Genomic DNA, 22995 nt, shown 5'->3' on the forward strand with positions numbered 1-22995 from the left:
AGCTGGGCCCTGGCACCAGAGCATCAAGTGCAGGGGCTGAGGGAAGCAGGTGGAGCTGCTCTTTCCTGGATCCTGTTCCATGGGATCTGCCAATGGCCATGCCATGGGATCAGCACTGTGCAAGAGCCACTGGGAAGGGGGGTCAGGGCCAGCGCTGCTCCTTTGGGCTCTCGTTGTCCCCGTCTTGGGCCAGGATGAGGATTTGGAAGGGCTGTGGAGCCCCAGCTGTACTGCCTGCCTGCTGCAGGTGGGAATTGCAGTGCAGCTGCTCCAGTGCCCTTGGGCACCCTTGGCATCTCCTCCTCCTGCTGCCCCAGGAGCCGCGTGGCTCCTTCTCCTGCAGCTCCAGCTCCTGCCACGCCTCCTCCCTGGCCCTTGCCAGCTGCTCCTCTTTGCCTTTCAGCCCGTGGCTCTGCAATTTCAGCTCTGCCTTTCCCCGGGATGGGCTGGCAAACCCAAAATGTGCCCTGGCCTGTCCTGGACACTCTGATGCCATCCCAGGGTTTGAGGTGCTCCAGCTCAGATCTTGGCCCCCCCAGCTGGGGTTTGGGCCTCTCAGACTGGACTTTGGGATCCTCAGACCAGGGTTGGCACCCCTGAACTCTTGTTGCACCTGAGGGTTCATTCCTTGGCTGCCACTTTCCACCCCAACCCGAGGCATTTCCTATTTTTCATTGCAGTTTCTCAGGGAGGAGCTGGGGGTGTCTGCAAGAGGCCGATCCCAGTGCTGAGCAGCAGGACTGACGCTGGTTTGGAGTCGGGGGTCAGTGGGGCAGTGACCATGACCCCCCGTTTAGTTGGTTCTGAAGTGGCTGGTTTTGCACTGGCTGGTGGATTTTGGGGGTGACACCCCAATCAAACTGGGGGAATGTGTAGGGGAGGGGTTTATTTGGGGATACAGAGAGAAAAGGGGTGCAGAGGGACTCCAGGGTGGGTTTTGGGCTCTCCCTTAGGTGGGGAGGGGGTTGGAGGGAGCCCAGGTGGAGCTTTGGGGTCCTTGGGGTGTTTTGGCCTCTTAGGAATTGGTGCCACCTGGTATCAGTTGTCTCTGCAAAATTGAGTCCCCTAAACCAGAAAACTCCCAAAATCTGCCCAATGGAGACTACAAAAGACCTACAAAAAGGCCTGAGCACCAGGAACAGCTCCAAATTTCAGTTCTCCAACCCACTGACCATCAAAATTGGGTTCTTTCCACCTTGCACTCTCTAATCCAGGGTGCAAATTCTCCATAAATGCTCCAAATCAGAATCCTTTCAACCCAAACTCCCCTAAAGCTTCAGTTCCCCCACCCAATTGCTCCAATCCAGGCATTTCCCACACACCGTTTCCCAAAATTGCTGTCCCCCCACCAAAAATGCCCCCAAAATTGGGGTTTTCCAACACTTTGACTCCCCCATAGATTGAGTTCTCTGCCTTACCTTTAAGGCTGCTCCACATTTACAGCAGATTCCCTCCAGTTTAGTGGTGCAGCCTCACACATGAGAGTCCCTCATTTTTGCCACACCCTTGATTTTAGGGTCTCCTGGGGGGCTGGGCAGATCCTGGATCTGTGTGCTTACCCCCCACATTCTGAAGGTCTCCCCCCCCCATTTTACTGGTCTATCTTCCATTTTCAAAACCCAGTCCCCATTTTTGGGGTTCAGCCCACATTTGGGGTCCCACCAGTTTTGGCCCCCCTCCGATTTTGGGGCTCATGTGGGGGGCCAGGTTGTCCAGCAGGACGATGTCAGCCCCTGCCCCTGCAGCTGCCAGAGCCTCATCTGCACTCGAGCACTCGACCCCCAACCAGCGGGTGAAGCCCCCGGCCCAGCTCACCCCCAAAATCATCTGGGGAAGAGAGGGGGGTCAGGGGGACCTCAGAGCGATGCCCAATCCCTCAGACCGAAGATGGGGTGGGGAAAATTGGGACTTGCCCCCAGTCATTGACGTAAAATTAGGGTTTCACATCACACCCAGCACTGATCCCCACCAAGTGGGGTCCTCTCCCCAGATTCCCCCAATTCAAGGGTGTCCACTGACCCCAAACTTGGTGTACCCCCACCTACGATCCCCCACAATTCTGGGATTTCCCCCCAAACTGGGACCTCACTGTCTCCCCAGTCCAGGGGTCCTCTCACATCAGTCCAACCCCAGAATGCCCCAATCCTCAAGTCTGTCCCAAAATTTGTACTCCCCTCAAATATTGGTGCTTCTTCACCACCCTTGAAATTCAGGGTACCCCAAACCATCCCTTCCCTCAAAATGGAGGCCCATTGCACCAATACCCCCCCCCATTTCCTCCAAACCTCATGTTCCCCCTCTTCAACACCCCCAAAATTGGGGTTGTCACACCCACGACCCTGAACCCACTGATTCAAGGGTCCCTGCACCCATCTCCTGCCAAACTGGGGTTCCTGCCAACCCCATCTTGGGGATCCTCACCTACACCCCACAATCCAGGGGCTTGGCTCCTTCCCCTCAGGCAGATGTTCACCCAGGGTGGCATCCAGGCCAGCAGCTGGTTCTCTGGCAGGCTGTGGGGGACATGGGGACATTGGGGGATCACCATGGGGGGAGAGATTGGGAGGTCATTGTGGGGAGAGGCATTGGGGGGGACATGGTGGGAACAGAGGATGGATGGAGCCCATCAGGCAGATGTTTACCCAGGGCAGCGTCTGGTTCTCCAACAGGCTGGGAGGGACCTTGAGCCATGAAGGAGTCACCCTGGCAGGGACAGGGGGATGAGGGACACCACGAAGACACAGGGGGACATGGTGGGAGACATTTGGGTAAGGGATTGGTTCTTCAAGAGCCTGAGGGGTCCATCAGGGACATCTGGGGGTCACCATGGGGGTGGGGCACATGGTGGGACATGGACAGGGGATGGAAGGTGGGGGAGGGGATGGGTTGCCATGGAGGAGGACATGGGGGGACACATAAAAGGGACACGGGGACATCATGGAGGGCATGGTGGTGATGGTGATGATGGTGATGGTTGGGTGATGATGATGATGGCATTGGGTGGTGATGGTGGTGATGATGATGATGGTGTTCAGTGATGAATTGGTGATGCTGTTGCTGAAGATGGTGATGGTGTCGGTGGTGTTGGGTGATGGTAATGGAGGTGATGGAGTTCAGTGTGGTGTTGATGATGAAGACCAAGGTGTGGATGATAGTGGTGATGATGGTGACAGTGATGGAAGCCTGGAAACTGAGAATTTTAGGCTTTCTGTGCTAACAGGGCCTGACTCTCAGGCAAGCACTACATTTGACCTGAGGCCATGGAAAAGGCTTCCAAAATCGAGTGATAGCACTGGGATTATGGGTGTGCAGTTTGAATAGAAGTGTGTGATGTCACAGGGTGGAAAACTTGGATTATAAGGTTAAAGTATATAGTAATATAGAGAGAGCAAGATGGAGGATTTAGGGCGTAGGCTAAGTTCTTTCAGCTTCTTCTTCATGGGTTTGGGTGGTATATTGTAATTGTGTAAGAAAATCCACATTGTGGACTACAGGTGTTTGGTTATTGGGTGAAAAGTAAAAATAGTCTAGGTGTCATTTCATAACTGGACAATTTGTGCTTAAAAGACCTTGGAAAGAGTTAGAGACAGAGCCACTTTTCACTTGTTAGCTAGAATTCACAACTTGCAAGACTGTACTAAAGATAAGAATTAATAAACATCTGAGTCCAAACACAAATTGTGTCTCTCAAGCAATTAATCCCAGCTCTAGCAATAGAAAAAAAAGGAGATATTAAACCCCTAGGTGATAATGATGGTGGTGATGATGTTCTCAATGTCATGGTGAAGGTATTGGTTGTGTTGGAGTTGACTGGTGATGATGCTGGTAGTGATGACGATGAAGGTGTGGGTGATGAAGATGAAGGTGTGGGTGGTGTGGTGGTAACGGTGTCCATGGTGGTGTGTAATGATGATGGTGTTTGTGTGGTAGACAAGGACAGGCGCCGCGAAAGATTTCGGAATGTAAAGGAAAGGCAGCTGGGACTCTTCCTCCCCCTTATCCACAGAGATAAGCAAAAAAGCCCTTCTGAGGTATGCAACTCCTCCTAACTTCGGTAGTTTTCCATTCCCTTACTAACTCTAACTAGACCCACTGTCCCTTTGTGACGTAGTGAAACCCCTTCGAGTATTTAACTCCAAGATACAAACTAATCAATCGCCATTTTGACCATCCACCATATTGGTGTCAGCATTTTTCTATGGCCCGAGCGGCTGGGGTGAGGCTCAGCCACCGTGCTGTCCTTTGAAACCAGGTCGCCTCTCCTTCTAACTGAAGGCGACATGTTTGTTGGTGTTGATTGGGGTTGCTGGTGAAGATGATGGTGTGGGTGATGAAGATGGTGATGACAAAGATGATGCCGATGATGGTATTGAGGATGAAAGTGAAGGTGTGGGTGATGAAGACAGAGGTGTCACTGATGAAGATGATGATGTGGGTGATGAAGATGCTAAGGGTGATGATGGTGTTACTGGTGCCATGGTGATGGTGTCAGCGGTGTTGGATGATGAGGATATTGGTGATGGAGTTCAATACAGTGTGGATGATGGCATGAGTGAGGAAGATGAGGTACGTGGTGATAAAGATGATGATGACGATGATGGTGACAATAGTGTCAGTAGTGTCATGGTGATGATGTCAATGGTATGGGTGATGAAGATGAAGGTGATGAAGAAGATGACATTGATGATGGTGCTGTTAGTGCTGTGATGGTGAGGATGGAGGTTGATGGTATTGGGTGATGATGATGGAGGTGTGGGTGATGAAGATGATGATGGTGGGGTGAGGTTGATGGTGTGGGTGGTTGTGGTGATGAAGATAATGGTGACGATGAAGGCCACCCCCACTACTTGTTGAGGGCATTTCACATCTCCATGGGCACCAGCACTGACAGCGCCATCGGCACTGGAGCCCCAAAGATGTCACAGTACAGAGCCTCAAAGAGCTCGTTGTGCTCTGGGACCTGCATGGAGAGGGGCTGGGGGGTCACCAGGGGATCACCGGGCTGGAACACTTAGGGGACACCTTGGGGACACCCAGGGAGGACATCCTGGGGGCTGGGGAGGCTCCACTGGGGTTGGGATTGAGGAGCAGCAGTTGTCCGTCCCAAACACTGTCACCACAGGAGGACTTTGCCATGAGACAAGCACAGAATGGAGCACCCGAAGATAAGATCAAGGTGGGACAATTGTCCGGGTCTTATCCCAGACCCTGGGGGAGGTAAACAAAGCTGGGGGAGCAGAATGGATCCCTGGTGCTTGTTGTGAGAAAGGAGCAGAGCATCAAACAGACATCAATATGATTAGGTTTGATCTCTAAACTCACTTTTATTTCCAGTATACTCTTATTTATCAGGTTACAGAGAGGAAAGCAAGCACAGCTAAACAGTTGGTGATTGGCTAAAAGTACATATACATATACATATACATATACATATACATATACATATACATATACATATACATATACATATACATATACATATACATATACATGATTGTTCATTGGTCCACGTTAATTGGCATCTAGTTTACCTTTTGTTCTACCTTATGAATAGCATTCTGTTTTGTACATCCATGAGAAGGCCTAACAAGTTGTTACACATATGAAGCATCCGTGAGGAAGCATCCGTGTGAAGGCACACTAAATTATTACAATTGCTACTTTCTTACTAATTCAAGGCCTACAAGACCAGCACAGGATCAGTACAGACTCTCATACTGTTCCCTGGTAGCAGGGATTGTTCAAACCCCCTATCAATAAATCATGACCTCGCTCTTCTAAAAATTCCTCTACAATTCCACCTTTTTCTTTTTGAACAATCCATGCTTGATTCATTACCTTCTGTAAACCTTTTTTCACACAAGAGAGTGCCAGGCATCCAACAAGAACAAATATTAAAAAGTATCCACAAAATCGTAAACCTTCTACAATTAATTCTTTCAGCCAATTAGGAATGTTACCAAAGCAATTTGTCAGCCAATTGTCAAACAAGCTTTGTTCTTGTTGAATACTCTGCACATGTTTTTGCAAGTATTGTAATTTCTTGTGTATAGATTCACTGTGATCACTTAAATTCATACAACACATTCCTGCAAAATCCTCACATCCATGTCCCTGTGCCAGCAACAAAAAAATCAATCGCTGCTCTGTTTTGCAAAAGTGCATGCCTTAAACTATTTTGATCCATTAGGAATTCTTCTATTACTATGGTAGTTGCATTTGCTTGCTTTTCAGCCCAACAAGCTAAAGGAGCTAAATTTTTCAAAGCATCTCCAGCAGCTGCACCTGGTGTAAAAATGGCTAATAAAACTCTTGCTGTCACACTCGTCAATACAACCTTGTCATTACATTTTGGTGGCAATCCTAACGATCGTCTCTGTCTTTGCTCGTGATCTGCCATGATCATATCAAGCCATTGTCATAGATGGAGCTAATAAAGTTAGTTTTCCTAAGTAGCATGGACCTCCAAACATATTCAAGGGGATTCCTTGCCAGGCACTGTCCCCACAAATTAAAAACACATTTGGAGGAAGAGCTTTTGGGGTGTCATTGTTCCAAAGTTTCATTTGATTTTTGATACCTTGCATACCAAAACAACCAAAACCCTGGGCTGATTTTGCGGTGGTGTTACTCCCACAATAGCTATTTATACCATTACATGTGTACCATGGTGACACAGAAGTCACATTTGTCCATCTTGACCATCTTTGTAGGTTTTTAAATTGCACATTTGTAAATGTAGATCTGCTGAATACAAAACATGTTTGTGTCCAATTTTTTGAAGAATTGCCAATGGGCTGAGACCCTAATAAATCCAATTCCTATGGGTCCCATGGCAATGGCTTTGTTAATTTAGAAATCAATTCAGCCATGCAACGAGCATCTGACATTTCTTTCTTACATTGTCCCGTGCTATAACCTTTGAACTCTGACACATTTATTCCAGGAATCCCTATCAGACGAGTTCTGAGGGGTTTTCCTGCAGAAGTCATAGATAAACAGAAAGAACTCTGACCTGTCTCATTTGCCCATGTGACCCACATATTTTGGTGCACATCTATTTGTTGGAGGATGCAGTTTGTCTCACTCCACAGTAACAATATAATCATTCCAACAAAGAAGTGTGCAGACTTGATTCTAAAATAGCACAAACCTTGTTGATCACCCATTTTGTGCAGGCTAAAACACTTTCTTCTCTATTTTCTGGCATCTAATTCTTCAAATCTTGCTCAAATGTCTGCTTGCTAAAAGCATTAATACATCAAAAGCAAAAACAAAGCTCAAAACAATGACTACAGCATTAAAGTAACTAACATAAAACAATTAAGATGAACTAAATTAAACACTCTTAATTCTACAGATATTGTTAAATTCTCAAATAATTGTCCAGTAAAGATTTGACTGTTGTGTCCTCAGAATCTGAATGCGAACAGTTCAGTAAATCAGTCAATCGTGTCTTGGTTCAGCAAGACACAGTCATCGTCTCCACTGTCATCTGCCTTCTTCTTTGTCCACGCAGGTCTCGTAAATCTGCTGGGCACCCACAATGGACCTTCACCTGTGAAAACACACATATAACCTCTACCATTAAAAAGAACTGGTGCAGGCCCTTCCCAGATACCTGTTTTAGGATTCTGGTAGGACACAAGCAAATCAGGAAGACTCTGTGGCCTTCCACTTTTTACAGTCCAATGGTGAATCACAACAGATGGTTCTTCACGTCCTTCAGTGAGACATAAAAAATTAATTGTGAACAAAACCTTATTAAGTCTTTGATGAGGATCCTTTTCATCTCCCTTCTGCCTTTGCAAATAACTTTTCAATACTTGATGGGTACGTTCAATGACAGCTTGACCAGTGGGAGAATGTGGAATACCAGTGATATGTTTCACACCCCATCGTTTCATAAAAACATTGACAGTTTCACTGATATAGGCAAAACCATTATCTGTTCTTACAGTTTCTGGCACGCCCATAACAGCGAAACAGGCAGAGATGTTTACACACATGCTTACCTTTTTCTCCCACTTGAGCAGTGGCCCATACCATCTTTGAATACGTGTCTACAGATACATGTACATATTTCAACCTTCCAAATTACATGTGTAACATCCATTTGCTAAATCTCTAACGCTTTGAGACCCTTAGGATTAACACCCAAACCAAGGCCTGGCCCATGATTACTTTGTGGTCAAGCACGAACAATTCCTTTTGCCTCAGCATGAGAAAGTCCAAACTGTCTTTTCAAAGCTCTTGCATTTTGATGAAATACGTCATGACTGTTTCTTGCTTGACCAAACTGATCTTGGGGAGGCATGTGCTGAACTGTGCTCACAAGTGCATCAGCACGAGCATTTCTCTCTCCTAAACCTTGATCCTACTGATGACTTCGAATGTGAATAACACAATAAGGTTCTGTTTGAATTTTAACTACACTTCTGAGTTGCATAAACAATTGCCCTAATTTTACATTTTTTGTTTCCCTCAACAAAGCATCCTCAATTCTTTGTGCAATCCCAACAACATAAAGAGAATCAGATACTACATTCAAAGGTTCCTGATGCCAGGTAGACATGGCCCAACACACTGCTGACAGTTCCAAAGTCTGCAGTGAATCTCCAACACTTCCTTGAAGGTGTTGAGATTTCCAAACATTACCTTCCTTCCAAACACAAACTACTCTGTGTGAGGCCTTTCCAGCATCAGTAAATACAGTTCTACCTTTCACAGGTTGCTGCATACATTTTGATCGTTCAATCCATCGATTTTTCTTGATGATTTGCTGTGGTAGTGCAAAATTATGATTGTTAAGTTTATTAAGTTTATTGTAACGGTTTGTTCCATGTACCCCATTTTCCCCAGTTGGTTCAGCCTGGAAATCCCCTAAGTTATATAACTGCCAGTGACAGTTATATGTCAATCTTCCCTCTCTGTCTATGTAAACCACTCCTACTTATCCTCAGTTGGTCTGTGTAAGATCACCCCACTGTTGTACTACCCCCTGAGCCCAAGCTTATTGGTCAATGCGACCTCACCACGCTCCTCACCACCTTGGTATAAAACCCTGTGTCACAGTAGCCTCTGTGGCTAGCTGAGGCTGTCCTACAGGTGAGGAGGTTGTTTCCTACTTCTCAGTAAATCCCCTGTTGGTTCACTCAGCTGGCTCCTCCTTTCTTTCCTCCGTTGTAGTCAGTGCACCTACACCAGCCACTGAAGCTCTCAGGAGCCAAGGACCCACAGGAATCAGCCCAGCCTGCGCGTCTCGCTGGCTGATCCTCAGACAACTGCCGCCGGTGCCTGAGCTAGTCTGGCAGGTAGAGAGACTGTAGTCTCTAGTGGCACTGCAACAATTTGCCACAGAGATCCCTTTGGTTGTTCAGAATGAATCACACCTGAATACTCTAACAATGCTTCTTGCAATGGACGTGCATGTCGGAGCTGCCATGTGAGGTCCTCTGCTGGGACAGGTATACTGATGTCTGCAGGTTCTGTCCCAGAAATTTCTATGATTCTGTTCCGCCCTTTCCGAATGACAGCACCAATAGCTTCTGTCTGAGTGTAAATACTGACAGGTGGTGTGGCAGGCAGAAAGATCCACTCTAAAATTAAAAATTCAGAAATTTTAGATTGTTTCTTATTTTGTTTCTTTTTGCTGTCATTGTCAATGGCATCAATGGCAAGTACTTCCCCTTCTGGGTCATACTTCCCCTTTTTCTTTTACCATTGACAGATGACTGCAAAAGGACTGTCTTCTGCATTAACAACTAAAAGAGACAAAGGCACCTCAGGAAGTCGTCGAGAGGCCCAACCTGACTGAAGTTTGTTACTTAGCATTAACAAACACTCTCGCTGTTGATCAGATAATTGACAGGACTGATCAGCAGCACTACCTTTTAAAAGTGGCAACAATGGGTGAAGATCCTCATTTGTAATTCCTACAATGGTCTGAACCCATTGTAAATCACCCAAAAGCTGTTGAGCATCTTTCAGAGTAGAAATGTTTGTGGAAAGAGTAATTTTTTGTGGGCTTATTTGAGAGCCAGAAATGTTCCACCTTAAATATTTCCATGGAGCTGTCAATTGAATTTTTTCAGGGGCTACTACCAATCCTTTATTTTCTAACAATGAGCAAATATCTTTGAGTTCCTGAGTACTAAATGCATGTTGTCGTGCAAATAAAATATCATCTATGTAGTGATAAATGACAGCATCATTAAAACACTGTCAAATTGGTTTCAAGGCCCACGCAACGTAAAGTTGGCACAGGCAAGGACTGTTCCGCATTCCTTGCAGAAGAACGGTCCATTCAAATAATTGGGCTGGTTCGCTTTTATTTACAGATGGTACAGTGAAGGCAAACCTTTGAGTGTCTTGTGAGCAAAGTGGAATAGTGAAAAAACAATCTTTTAAATCAATAATTAGAAGGGCCAATTTTGTTGTAACATGACTGGAGATGGTAAACTTGATTGTAAAGCTCCCATGCCTTGCATCTGTGAATTGACTTATCGCAAATCATGTAACAATCTCCATTTACCTGATTTTTTGGGAATTACAAAAATTGGCATGTTCCAGGGACTAACTTTACTTTTTTTAACATGTCCTGCAGCTAATTGTTCTGCAACTAATTGATGAGCAATTTGCAGCCTCTCATTGTCACTGGCCACTGATCCACTCAAACAGGTTTTTCTGTGAGCCATTTGAGGGGTGGGATTGGAGGCTGCTCTTCAGTGGCCTGACTTAAAAAGACTATTGGAGTAGTAGTAAGGTAAAAAACCACAATTTGTGAAAAAACATCACGTCCAATCAGTCCCTGTAAATCTCCTGGCAATTGCATTACGTAGGGTCTTAATGTAACTGTCCCTCAGATAAACAAAATGTGACTGGATGCATGCTGACAAGAGGAGCAGTTGCACCACCAACACCTAGCACTTGGCCTGGTGGTGCTTGAAGAGGCCACTCAGCAGGCCGTGTTGTTTTATTTAATATAGAAACATCTGTTCCCATGTCAAGCATTGCAACAATGCTTTTTGTTTTTCCCAAACATGTGATAGTAATTGTCTGCATGGGTCTTTGTGACATTGTTTGTGTAAAACAAACTGCAGGTCCTGTGGAGCCAAAACCTCCCATTCCTTGCTTTCTTAAAAAGTCTTCTTCTTGTGTGTTTTCTGAAAAACAAAATGTGGTTGGTTAATAAAAATACCAATTATTTGAGCTATTTTGCTCCCTTTAGGTACAAACATTGGAGGATTTAAAGTATAAGCCATAATACATATTTGTCCCACAAAGTCACAATCAGTGACACCTGGAATTACATTCAGTCCTTTTATACCAGCTGATGATCTTCCAGTTAAACTCCTCCAAGAATACTGTCTTCAGTTGAAAGAGGACCTGTAGCATTTGATGGAATTTTTTGAACTGCAGTATTAGTTAAAGGAATGTCTATTGTTGTTTCCACATCCACTCCGAGGCTCCCTCTGTTGGCTGGCTTTTGTTGATGCAAGAATCCCAAGCGGGGGCTACTGTTATCTTTGCGCGGCCTCCCTTCGGACTCTTGATCCCATTTCCCAATTTCCAACAAGCCACAGTAGCATAAGTATCAACTTGACATGTATCACACCAAACAATCTGACCACAAGTTACCCTTAAATGTCCGGACTGTCCACACCGATAACATGGACCTAAATTTCTTCCCTGCTGCTTTTTAGGATTTACATGGGAGGAACATCATCCTCCTGCTTTCAAAGCAGCTGCTATTAACTTGGTCTGTGCTCCCATTGCCTCTTTCACCACCTCAGCTACCATGGCAGTCTGAGTTTGTTGCTCTGCTCTGCTGACATGCAAAAGCATTTCATCAACAGGTGATCCTTGTGGTATAGTCATTAAAATAGATTTTGTTTTGCTGTTGGCATTGTCAAATGCAAGCAATCAAAAAAGATAATCTTTCATTTCCACTGGCAAATCCGAATTATCTTTGATTACATCCCACAAACGATTAACAAAATGTGAATAACTTTCACCAATCCCTTGCTTTACATTAGAAAAAGTTGGATTCCTTTTGTCTTGTGGTATACTAAACAAAGCTTCTTGAGCAAGCCGAGCAGATAAGTGATGCAGCTCCAAAGGATACTGTAATTGAGTTGCTGTGGAAGCATAGCTTCCTCTCCCTGTAATAATGTCTGCAGCAATTCCATATAAATCATATCTTAAAGGCCGTGGCTTATTTGCCTCCATTTGTGCTTTTCGGTAGCATTCACTTTCCCATATCAAAAATTCAAGAGACTGAATAACAACCGAGCTAAATTCTGACAGTCAACTGGAGCCATCACATCTGCTTGAAAAATCCATGTTATAATAGATTTTGCAGCTTCGGATCTCAAACCCTGCTGAGTAACAGTCTGCTTTGCTTGTTGTAAAATTTTCCAATCATGTGCTCTCCATTCAGCTAATTGATTGACGTGGTCTATTATAACTGGACAAGTGATGGCTGCTGCAGCTTGCCACTCTCCCTCAAGTATAGCATCACGAATGACCCCTGACCACCGAGTCGATAAATTTCTCTGTCCTTGATTAGGATTTAATTGAAATACGTCTATTTGTTTCAAAGGTCTTATTTGTTGTTTACAGTTTGGCAACAGTGGGGCAGTTGGCACTCTCTGGTATTTATCTTGTTTTGGTTGCTCCACCGTAAGGTCATTTATTTTCTTAAAACCTCTTTCATCGTGTTATCTGTTTGTTCCTTCCCTTGCTGCTGTGCCTCATTGGGAGACTGACTACTCCATCCACTAGATGGCAATTGTGAAAACTTTGCTGAGAATCACAACACATTTCTCCTCCAGCTACATTTTGTTCAGCTTTCTGTTCTAAATTCTGCTCAGGGCGTATAGTCTCAGAGTCTATCTTGCCCTGTTCTTGCACAAAACGTTGCAACTCAGCAACAGAATTCTCAGGCACAGCAACCACACCTCTGACAGGCTTAACACTAGTATTAAAAAGATTTGCAAAACCTCCACCTCTTTTCATCACTCACAGTCTCAACATTCAATGTCTGGGCAGCTATCATTGCAACTCACTGTTCTGCTTTCCATTCTTTCAACGTTTCAGTCACTAACTTCCAAATTGTCCCATAACTTTGTGCTTCCTTCCCCGTCTTTCCTCCTTCTATCACCATCTGCCACAGACATTCCGGCAGAGGGAGGAGCTGAGGGAAGGAAGGGGTTGGAGGGAAGAAAGGGGTTCAGGGGATGGGGGAAGGGTGGCGGCCACGTGGAGGAGTGGACGCCATTAGGTGGGTCACTGCCGCCATTTTGTGGCCAGTGTGACGCATTTAAATTAAACTGAACCTTGGGTTTGCAATTGAGGGAAACAGGGGGAAGGAAAGGTCCTCGGTCAGCTTGGCCAGAGCTTTCCAAGGGGTCCCCAGCAGTCTGTCCCAGGCTACTGGGGCTCGGGGGCCGGGAATTTTTCGGAGAGTCTGGGCGGACAACTCTCTGAGTCGCTGCTTTCCTCAAAATTCCCTTTCTCGGGGCAGAGGGGCTGGGATTGGGTTGAAGGGAAACCAGGGCTAGCTGGGGTTCCTGAGAGCTTTTCTGCACTCCCTTTTTCGTCGCTGCCGTCTTTAATTGCAAAATTAAAAAGGCTAATTTCTGTGTGTTCTTTTCCTCGGTGTTACCTAATTGTAATAGTTTCTTTTCCGCCAGCTCCCAAAATTGGGGGCTGTGTACCATCGGCGGGGACGCCGTCGGGTAGTGCAGGAAAAGCCATCGGACCAGCTTTTTTAAACAATCCTTAGAGAACTTAACTTTATTAGCTTCTAATAACGTAACACAACTGTAAAACACTCCTTTCTGGGAAGCAGACAGAGAAGCACGCATTCTGCCTGCGTGATTTCTGGAGCTAGCAAACAAAAGACGCAAGGAAAAAAAACCCACCGCCGCGCGCTTTTTAAAACCGCTGTTTCACGCGCCCGACCGCTCTGCAAAAAGCCGGCGCACGCGGCAAAACCGAAACTGGCTGGCCGGCGAAAACCCGCGCCTGCTGGCAGCCGCGCCGTACGAGCTCGCGCTTGCGCACAAAAATAAAAGCTTTAAATCAAACCGAGGGAACGGAAAAACACCGGGGGGGGTGAGCCCAGGACAGGGGCCAAAAAACCCAAATCCCGGGGGCCGCGTGACCTCAGCCCGGGGGGTGCTGTCCCCCACAGGCTGCCAGAAAGGGAAACGCCGTTCCCACTGACCCGCCCCGCGGACTAGGGGGGTCTGCTTACTTACGAACCCCTGGCGTGGTGCTCCAAAGCTGCTCCAGAAGATCCACCACCGGAGAAGGACTGTCTTCGGGACGCGGCGGAGACGGCTGCCCTCCTCTTCCCCAGGGGAGCGGTCCCTCGCGGAGGGCGCTCAAACCCGGGCCGATGTGACGTCCAGGGATTATTTCAGGTGAGCTCAGCTCCTTGCTGAGACGCACCAATCCTGCCCGTGGGCTCCGTAAAGGCGCTGAAAGCCCCTTTCCAGTGCCCCACGTTGGGCACCACACCTCCATCGGTGTGCTCACAGAGAGCCAACGGGCTCTGTCACCGCTGGCCCAGACACAGCGACAGAGTGGTAGGGGGTCAGTCTGCAAGCTCACAAGCAGTACTGACTCCCGTGGGTTCTTTGCCTGGCAGAGGCTTATGCGAGCGATGGAGATTCGACGGGCAGTGGAAAGAAAGGAGGAAACAATTTCAGACGAACAGAGGGTTTATTGCAAACACCTCCTCAGCCCGAAACTGCTCGGGGGGAGAGGGGTGCGGGGGGTTTTTGTCCAAAGGATTCGGAGGGGGGACAAAGGGGGTGGCCAGCCACTGCCAGCCAACCAGGGCAGGTTGCCAGGGGATACAGGTGTAATAGAACATCGCTTGGACTAATCAGGGGAAAAATAGGAGGGATTTACAAAGGCGGGAGAAATGACAGGCAGCTAACCGTGTGTCGCATGAGAGGTGCTGGAGTCATGTGAGTTAAACAAAGGAACAATCGAGGGGTGGGGTACAGGGAACCCAACAAGTACAAAAGTATAGAAATCCTAACCGATTAAATTAACACACTGCCACAGACATTCCCCAAATTCTTGCCACCCGTCAATGCTAAACAACAAAGGAATTTCTTGGAAACTCCCCTGTTTCCATGCCCACTTCACGAAATCGTGAAGGCTCTTTGCCTCTGCTGCTTTCCCTCTCTTGGAGAGAATAGATTGCAGCAGCTGAACTGCAGCGGCTACTTCCATAGTTTGCAGTTCCTTACCGTGCAGCAGTCTGAGGGTGCACCTGCTCAGAATCCAGCTCCCATGTCCGGTGGATGGGGCCCTTCTGCTCTCCTGTCTTGCAGCTTCCCTCTCTGATCAAGAGTTTGAAGCACTCAGCAGCTCCTGTCTTAGTAATCCTAAGTTTGGAGCTCAGCTCCCATCCCCATATTCCGAAATGTGGAGCTCAAAGTCACCGGAGCTCACTGCCAGTCCATCACGTCAGCTGGGTCACCAGTTTGTTGCATTAAAGGAGCAGAGTATCAAACAGGCATCAATATGATTAGGTTTGATCTCTCCTGTTTATTTCTCGTATTAAACTTTTATCAGGTTACAGAAAGGAAAGCAAGCACAGCTAAACAGTTGGTGGCTGGCTAAAAGTACATATACATATACATATACATTAAATGATTGTTCATTGGTCCATGTTTTTTGGCATTAATTTACCTTTTGTTCTACCTTATGAATAACATTTTGTTTTCTGCATCCATGAGAAGGCCTAACAAGCTGTTACACATATTCAGCATCTGTGAGGAAGCATCCGTGCGAAGGAACACTAAATTATTACAATTGCTACTTTCTTATTAATTCAAGGCCTACAAGACCAGCACAGGATCAGTACAGACTCTCATACTGTTCCCTGGTAGCAGGGATTGTTCAAACCCCCTATCAATAAATCATGACCTCGCTCTTCTCAAAATTCCTCTACAGACTTGGACACTGTGGGAAATGGATTTCTAGAGAATTCTCAAAGCCTGACAGAAGGCTCACATAAAATGTTATTTGTATGCAAACTTTGAGATAAAAAATGATGACTTACAAATCTGTTACATACTGGTGTGTACTGGTCCCTAACTGCCCATACTGGTTCCATATGAGTTGGCAAAGATGAAAGTTTGACAAAAAAGTTTCACAGATATGTAGGTTCAGCACAAGGATCTCTGAATGTGCAAAATGAGAGCCAGTTTTCATACAGAAGAATAAAGAATCTCTAATGTTACAATTGCTGAGCCAGTTGTTAGTGGACAACTAAGAAAGCAAAGGTTAAGTTGAGTTGGAAAGAGGTTTTATGGCTAGAGCAAAGGATATGTTGATCACAAACAAAGAAGATGTTTGTAGCAAGCAGAAATAGGTCTCAGGAAAAGCAAAAGATACCACAAGCAAATAAAAAACATGTATTTACCAAGTAGAAACAAAGTCGAAGAATTTTCCACAGCAAGAAAACACAAAAACAACCTTAAGCTTAAACTGTAACATAACATAGTCATGATAGTAGTAATAGTAAAGGTATTGTGTATGATGCTGATTGGTTTTTATGGATTAAGATGCTCAGCAAAGAAAACCATAGAATACATTGGAAGTAGAGCTGAAGTGGCTCCAGGCTTGTCTCTAAGCTGGAGCTGGCAGCTTTAGACATGGCTCTGTTCCCCACGACCCAACGAATGCTGTCACTTGCTCCATGCAATAAACAGCTTTGGAAGAACCACCTGCTGTCCCACATCTCTCCTGCAGCCTCTTGCACATCTGGCTCTGCACTAGGCTCCTACTGATTCCATACTGGTCCTGGAATAGCCCCTTACTGGTCCCATACTGGTCCCATCCTGGCCTGGACTGGTCACATATTGCTGCTGTGCTCACCCACAGTGATTTCATACTGGCCCAGTACTTGCCTGTACTGGCCTATACAGGTCCTTACTGGTTCCCATACTGGTCCAATACTTATCCAGCACTGGCTTGTGTAGGCCTCTGCTGGCCCCATACTGGTCCACACTGGTTGTACACTGGTCATACTAGCTCTCACTGGTGTGTACTGGCCTGTACTGGTCCTGTACTGGTTTGTGCTGTTCTCTACTGCTTCAGACTGGTTTGTACTGGCCTGTATTTGTCTGCACTGGCCCACAGTGTTCCAGTCCCAGTCCCATCAAGATCCTGTATTTGCTTGTTTTGGTCTCTACTGGTCCCATACTGCCCTGGACTGGTCCTACATTGGTCCAACACTGGTCAAGTACTGGTCCCATACTGGTGTCATACTGGTCCCACACTAGCCCTACTGGCTGCATACTGCTCCTGCACTGGCCTAGGACCAATCCCTTCCTGGTTCCATACTAGTTCTTACTCGTCCCATACAGGTTCAACACTGGCCCTTCCAATATTTTTGGAAGCAACTGAGCCATTTTCAGTGGGATCTGAATCATTTTGGAACCGCTCCATTTTTAGGAGTTACTGAATAATTTTGAATAAGTCTGGAAGTTTGAGTCATTGCTCAGAGCTTGAGGAAGGGTCTCTACAGAGAAAGAGTTGGATTTTTGGGACCTTTTCCTTTTTTTTTTCCTGTTCTTTTTTTCTCCCAGAACTGACAGATGAACAGAAGGAATTTGGAGCCAACACCTGGAAATTCACTCTGGAGGAGATAATTCCCACTGCTGCGCAGTACAGTGAGACCAGAGAGGTAAATCCAATGTGATCAATGGATCTTTCCCTTCACCTGTGTAAAATGTTTAGTGATATTTGGGATTTTCCCAGTTGCAGGTTCTCATGCTGCTTATTCGAAGGGCCTGGCAATTCAGGCTGATGAATTGCCACATGCTACAGAGCTGCAGAGAGTAATGTTCCTGTTTAATCTCAGAAATCACCCAAAAGCAAGGCCCCAGAGGAGATTTAGGTGTAAACATGTGGATTATTTCAGAAAACACCACTTGCACCTGGAGCAATCCCAAAGGTACCTGTGGGCAGGTGGGCACACACAGGTGTGATGGGCTTGCTGGGATCAGGCCAGGAATTAGAGCCTGATTTGGGGATTTACAGCAGGATTTCTCCTCTGATCCCAATTCCCAGTGTTGTGGTAGCGCCAGGTGTTTTGCTGGTGGGCCTGGGACCATCAAACTGGGATCTGGGACCTCTAAAATGGGGTTTGGGTCCCTCAAATAGGGGATTCAGGTCCGGGACTCCTAAATGGGGCAAGGAACCCTCAAACTGTAGTCTGGGTTCTTTAAATGGGTCTGGGATTCTCAAGCTGAGATCTGGTACCCCCAAACTGGGGTCTGCAGACCTCCAGCAGGATCTGGGATCCTCACACTGGGGTCTCAGCTCTCTAAACTGGGACCTGGGCCTCTCAAACTGGGCTCTGCAATCCTCAAACTGGGTCTGACTCCCCCCCCCCCCGCCATCCACACACCTGGAGTTTGGGCCCCTTAAAGTGGGGTTTGGGATCCTCCAACTGGGTATGGGCCCCACAAACTGAGATCTGGGACACCTCAACTGGGTCTGGGCCCTTTAAACTCTTGTCCCAACTCTGGGCTCATTGCCCAGGTGCCAATTCCCTCCCCAAGCCAAGGGATTTCTGTTTTTCATTCCCGTTTCTCAGTGGGGAGATGGGGGTGTTTTGCAAAAGGCTGATCCAGGTCTTGCCCAGCAGAACTGACCGTGGCTCAGAGTAGGGGGTCAATGGGTCAGTGGTCACAGCCCCCCCTTTTGTTGGTTAGAAAGTGGCTGGTTTTGCACTCCATGGTGGATTTGGAGCGTGACACCGTGGAAAAAAAATGGGGAGACACATGGGGGAGGTGAGGTAGGGGTTTATTTGGGAGTACAAAGAGAAAAGGAGGATGGGGAGACCTCAGGGTGGAGTTTTGGGCCCACCTTAGAGTGGGGAGGTGAGTGGGAGGACCCCAGGATGGAGATTTGGGATCCTCAGGGTGGCCTTTGTGGGGTCTCAGGGGGGCATTGGAAGGTCCCAGGGTGGATTTAGCAGGGTCCTAGACAGATTTTGGGGTCCCAGACGGATTTTGTGGGTGCCAAGGTGGATTTTGGAGTCCCGGGCTGGGGGGAGGTCTCAGGCATTGGCGCCCCCTGGCGGCTGGGAGGACTCAGTGCCACATTTCACGGTCCCCCTCAGCAGGAGGGCTTTGGGCTTTGAGGACTGCCAGGGTGGATTTTGGAGTTTCACGGTGAGTTTTGCACTCCCCAGCATGGATTGGGGCATCTCAGGTTGGGTTTGGGGTTCTGGAGTAGGTTTTTGGAGTCCCAGGTTGGAATTTGGGGTCCTAGGGTGGGTTTTCAGGGTCCCAGGATGGATTTTAGGGTTCCAGCACCTGCAGGGCGAAGTCCAGGGAAGGGGCACTGTGGGTCAGACACCCCATGGACACCACGTTGATGTGGGGCCCCAAAAACTGGGGGAGGGTCTCCAGAATGATCCCCCCGCTGGCCTCCACCGTCACCCAGAGGTGCGCGACCTTGGCCTGCGCCGCCGCCGTGTGCAGGTCCTGGCAGGGGACAGCCTGTGAGCAGGGAGCACTCCCTGCCCAAAATTTGGGGTGCACTGGATAGAAAAACCCCATTAAATGGATGCGACACAGTGCAGAATTCTCCCCTCAAAACTGCTGGTTTCACTGCCCAATTTGGGTCCCTCCCACAAGAAACCACCAATTCAGGGATTACTCTACCCATTGATCTCCAAAATTGGGGTGTCCACCCCCAAACCCTCCAAATCAAGGGTTTTCCCCCTTAAACCAGAACATCAATAAAAACAGGCGTTTCCCACCCATAATCTGCACAATTGGGGTCCCCACCCATCACTGACCTCCAGAACAACCCCAAATTTGGGCTCTCCAATCCACTGACCACCCTAATTGGGGTCCACTCACCCAAACCTCCCAATCTCCCAAAATTGTGGGCCCCCACCCAACCCCTCCAATCCAGGCTTTTGCCCACCCACTGAGCCCCACATTGTTGTCCCGCCACCTAAACTTCCCAAGTCAAGGGACCACCACCCAGAACCCCCAAAATTGGGATTACCCAACCCTCTGACCTCGCAAAACTGGGATTCCCCCCGATATCTTTGGGACTGTCCCACATTTACAGCAGATTCCCATTTTCCTGGTGCAGCCTCACCCCTGGGTGTCCCCAATTTCTGCCACTCACCTTTGTTTTCGGGGGCTCAGCTGGGGGGAGCAGAGCCCGGATCTATGTGGTCATCCCGCCCTTTTTGAGCTATTTGACCCATTTCACTGCTCTGCCTCCTGTTTGCAAGAGTGCTGACCCCCATTTTTGGGGTCTAGCCTGACACCTGTGGGATCCTCCCATTCTTGGCAGCCCCTTGTCAGATTTTGGGAGCTCGCCGGGTGGGGGCAGAGGTCAAATCCACGGTGTTACCACCCCACTTTTTTGAGAGATCTGTGACCCATTTTTGGGGTTTATTGCCGTTTTTAGAGTCCAAACCCCCGTTTTTGGGGTCCAGCCTCACACTTGGGGTCCCACCATTGTTGGCCCCCCTCTGATTTAGGGGCTCACCTGGGGGGCCAGGTTGTCCAGCAGGACGATGTCAGCTCCTGCCCCTGCAGCTGCCAGAGCCTCAGCTGCACTCGAGCACTCAACCCCCCAACCGGTGGGTGAAGCCCCCGGCCCCTGACCCCAAAATTGGGGTTGCCCCTCCTAGAATTTAGATTTATGCAACACATGATCCCCCCTCCCATTCTGGGGTTATCCCCCAATTTCCCATTCCCCCCAGTCCCAAACTGGGACTCTCCCAAACATCCCCCCCAATCCAGGGGTCCTCCCACATCAGTTCACACCCAGAATACCCCAGTCCAAGAGTCTGTCCCTAAATTGGTGCCCCCTTCAAATATTGGTGCTTCCCCACCACCCTAGAAATTTGGGGTACCCCAAGCCATCCCTCAACCCAAAATCGAGCCCCCTCCACCAAATCTCCCTCAATTTCCTCCAAACCTCATGTTCCCCCCATGCAACACCCCCAAAATTGGGGTTGTCACACCCATCACCCTGAGCCCGTCAATTCAAGGCTCCCCCCACCAATCCCACCCCAAACTGGGCTCCTGGCCCCCCAATCTCCGAGATTCCCCGCCTTGCACCCCACAATCCCGGGGTTCTGCCGCCATTCCCGCCCAAACTCTGGAGTCCCCCACACCCAGAACCCCCCTATTCAAGGGTCCCCCCCATTGTCCCCCAAGTTCGGCGTCCCCACCTGCTCGAGTCCCCCCGCTGCCGCCGCCAGCGCTCGGTGATTGTCCTTGAGCAGGAGGAGTCCCCCCAAACCTCCCCGGTGGGGGTCGGCGCCCACCACCCCCAGCGCCTATTTCTCCGCCAGGCGAAAGCCGGGCGTGGTTTTTCGGGTGCCCCTCACCACCCCCGCCCAGCCCTGTGCCCGGGCCACCGCCACGGCCCTGGCGGCCATCGAGGCCACCCCGCTGCAGCGCCCCAAAATATTCAGGGCCACCCTCTCGGCCCCCAGCACCCCCGCGGCCGGACCCTCCACCTCGGCCACCACCGCCCGCCCTGGGGGCAGCGCCGCCCCTTCGAGCACCCTCCGGCTGAGCCGGCACCCCGACAGCCCGAAAACGGCCTCGGCCAAGGGGGCTCCGGCCAGGACGCCACCCGAGCCGCCCCCGCTCTTGCTGAGCAGCTCCGCTCGGGTCGCGCTGTCCCCCGCGGCCGCCACCGCCAGGGCGCGTCCTCGTCCAGCCGGGAGCGCGCCAGGGAGCGCAGGCGGTGCGGGGGCGGCGCGGGGGCCCAGCCCCGGCCGGGGGGCGCCGAGCGGGCCATGCTCCGGGGGCCTGGGCACAGCGACAGCGGCGCCACTTGGGCTCTGCGGGGGGAACTCTGGGCTGATGGGGAAGGCTCTGCGAGGGCTGCTTGGGGTCCGAGGAGGGTCCCCGAGAGGATGGTGGGGTCCGCGGTGGGGTTTTTCAGGGAGATGTTTGGGTCTGGAGATGATTGGGGGGTCACTGGGGTGCTGAAGGGGAAATTTGGGGTGGTCTTTGGGGGAGTTTAGTGGATACGGGGGTCCTTGTGTGAATTTTGAGGGGATTCTTGGGGGTTTGAGCGTCCTTGAGGGGATACTGAGATCCGGGCAGGATTTTCAGGGAGATATTTGGGTCTAGAGGGGATTCTGGGGTTACAGAGGTGCTGAAGGGGAAATCTGGCGTGGTCTTGAGGGGTTTGAGGGATATTGGGATCCTTGGGGGAATTTTGGGATTGGGCCTGGTGGCTCCTTAGTAGGATTTGTGGGGGGATCTTCAGCAGTTTGGAGGGTCCCAGGAGGGCCCTTGAGGAGCTATTGGGGTCCTGGGGAGGGGTTTAAGGGCCGTTTAGGAGGTTCTTGGGTGCTGGGAAGGGGATTTTGGGTGGATCCTGGGGAGAGGTTGGGGATCCTCAGAGGATCCTGGAAGGGGATCTTGGGGTCCTAAGGGGATTTTGGAGACGAGTTTTGGGTGCAGGGAGGATTTGGGGAGTTCTTGGTGTCCTGGGGTGGATTTGGGAATCCAGGAAGGAGATCAAATGTGGGTCCCGCCCCACCATGGGCACCCCAAATGTGAGTCCCCCTGCCCCCTGCTGCCCCTTCCCCCCAGCTCAGGCCAGTCCAAAGTCCAGTCCGGCCACAGCACCCGCCCCTCCCCCCGCCCTTTCCGAGACCCCCGGGTGGGGGAGGGGCGCCCCACTGACCAGTCGAGACTCGGAGATTGGGGCTCGGGGGTTCTTACCTGGGGGGCGTGGCCCGCCCCTCCCCAGAGCCCGACCCCAGGCTGTGCTTGGCTGCCCCGGGGGTCCCCACCCACCAAACCCCCCCCAGGTTTGGGGTGGGGGAGGGGAACAATAAATGAGCGTGGGGGGAGCGTTGGGGAACACGTGGGTGGCGCCCCATGGTCGGGGGGCACTTGGGGTGACACCAGATGACATCAGGTGATTCCCCCAACCTGCCCCTCCCTAATTCAG

The 22995-nt window shown here is 49.3% G+C and overlaps 2 protein-coding genes across 3 annotated transcripts in view; both read right to left on the reverse strand.

The window, feature by feature from the left end:
• The window catches only part of LOC134562044 (zinc finger protein 239-like), a 59671-nt gene that overhangs the window by 29212 nt on the left and 7464 nt on the right, over positions 1-22995 (reverse strand). The gene's annotated exons all lie outside the window — the stretch shown is intronic.
• On the reverse strand, positions 18679-21161 carry LOC134562153 (nicotinate-nucleotide pyrophosphorylase [carboxylating]-like). The gene is made up of 3 exons (XM_063419578.1): positions 21135-21161; positions 20557-20670; positions 18679-19529 (listed from the first exon to the last, which is right to left on the reverse strand). Exons 1-3 carry the CDS (start codon positions 21159-21161, stop codon positions 19344-19346), a joined length of 327 nt encoding a protein of 108 aa, XP_063275648.1. The 3' UTR covers positions 18679-19343.

Source organism: Prinia subflava, chromosome 26, assembly GCF_021018805.1.
Source record: "Prinia subflava isolate CZ2003 ecotype Zambia chromosome 26, Cam_Psub_1.2, whole genome shotgun sequence".
NCBI classification, from domain to species: Eukaryota; Metazoa; Chordata; class Aves; order Passeriformes; family Cisticolidae; genus Prinia; species Prinia subflava.

What these genes read in the sequence shown, in the direction of transcription:
- LOC134562153 (XM_063419578.1), bottom strand. Translation starts at nt 21,161, where the DNA reads ATGGCGGCAGAACCCCGGGATTGTGGG. An exon ending in CAGAACCCCGGGATTGTGGG is followed by an intron (nt 20,671 to 21,134) that starts GTGCAAGGCGGG and finishes TTTTGGGGTCAG; the next exon opens with GGGCCGGGGGCTTCACCCAC. An exon ending in TGGACAACCTGGCCCCCCAG is followed by an intron (nt 19,530 to 20,556) that starts GTGAGCCCCTAA and finishes GTCCCCTGCCAG; the next exon opens with GACCTGCACACGGCGGCGGC.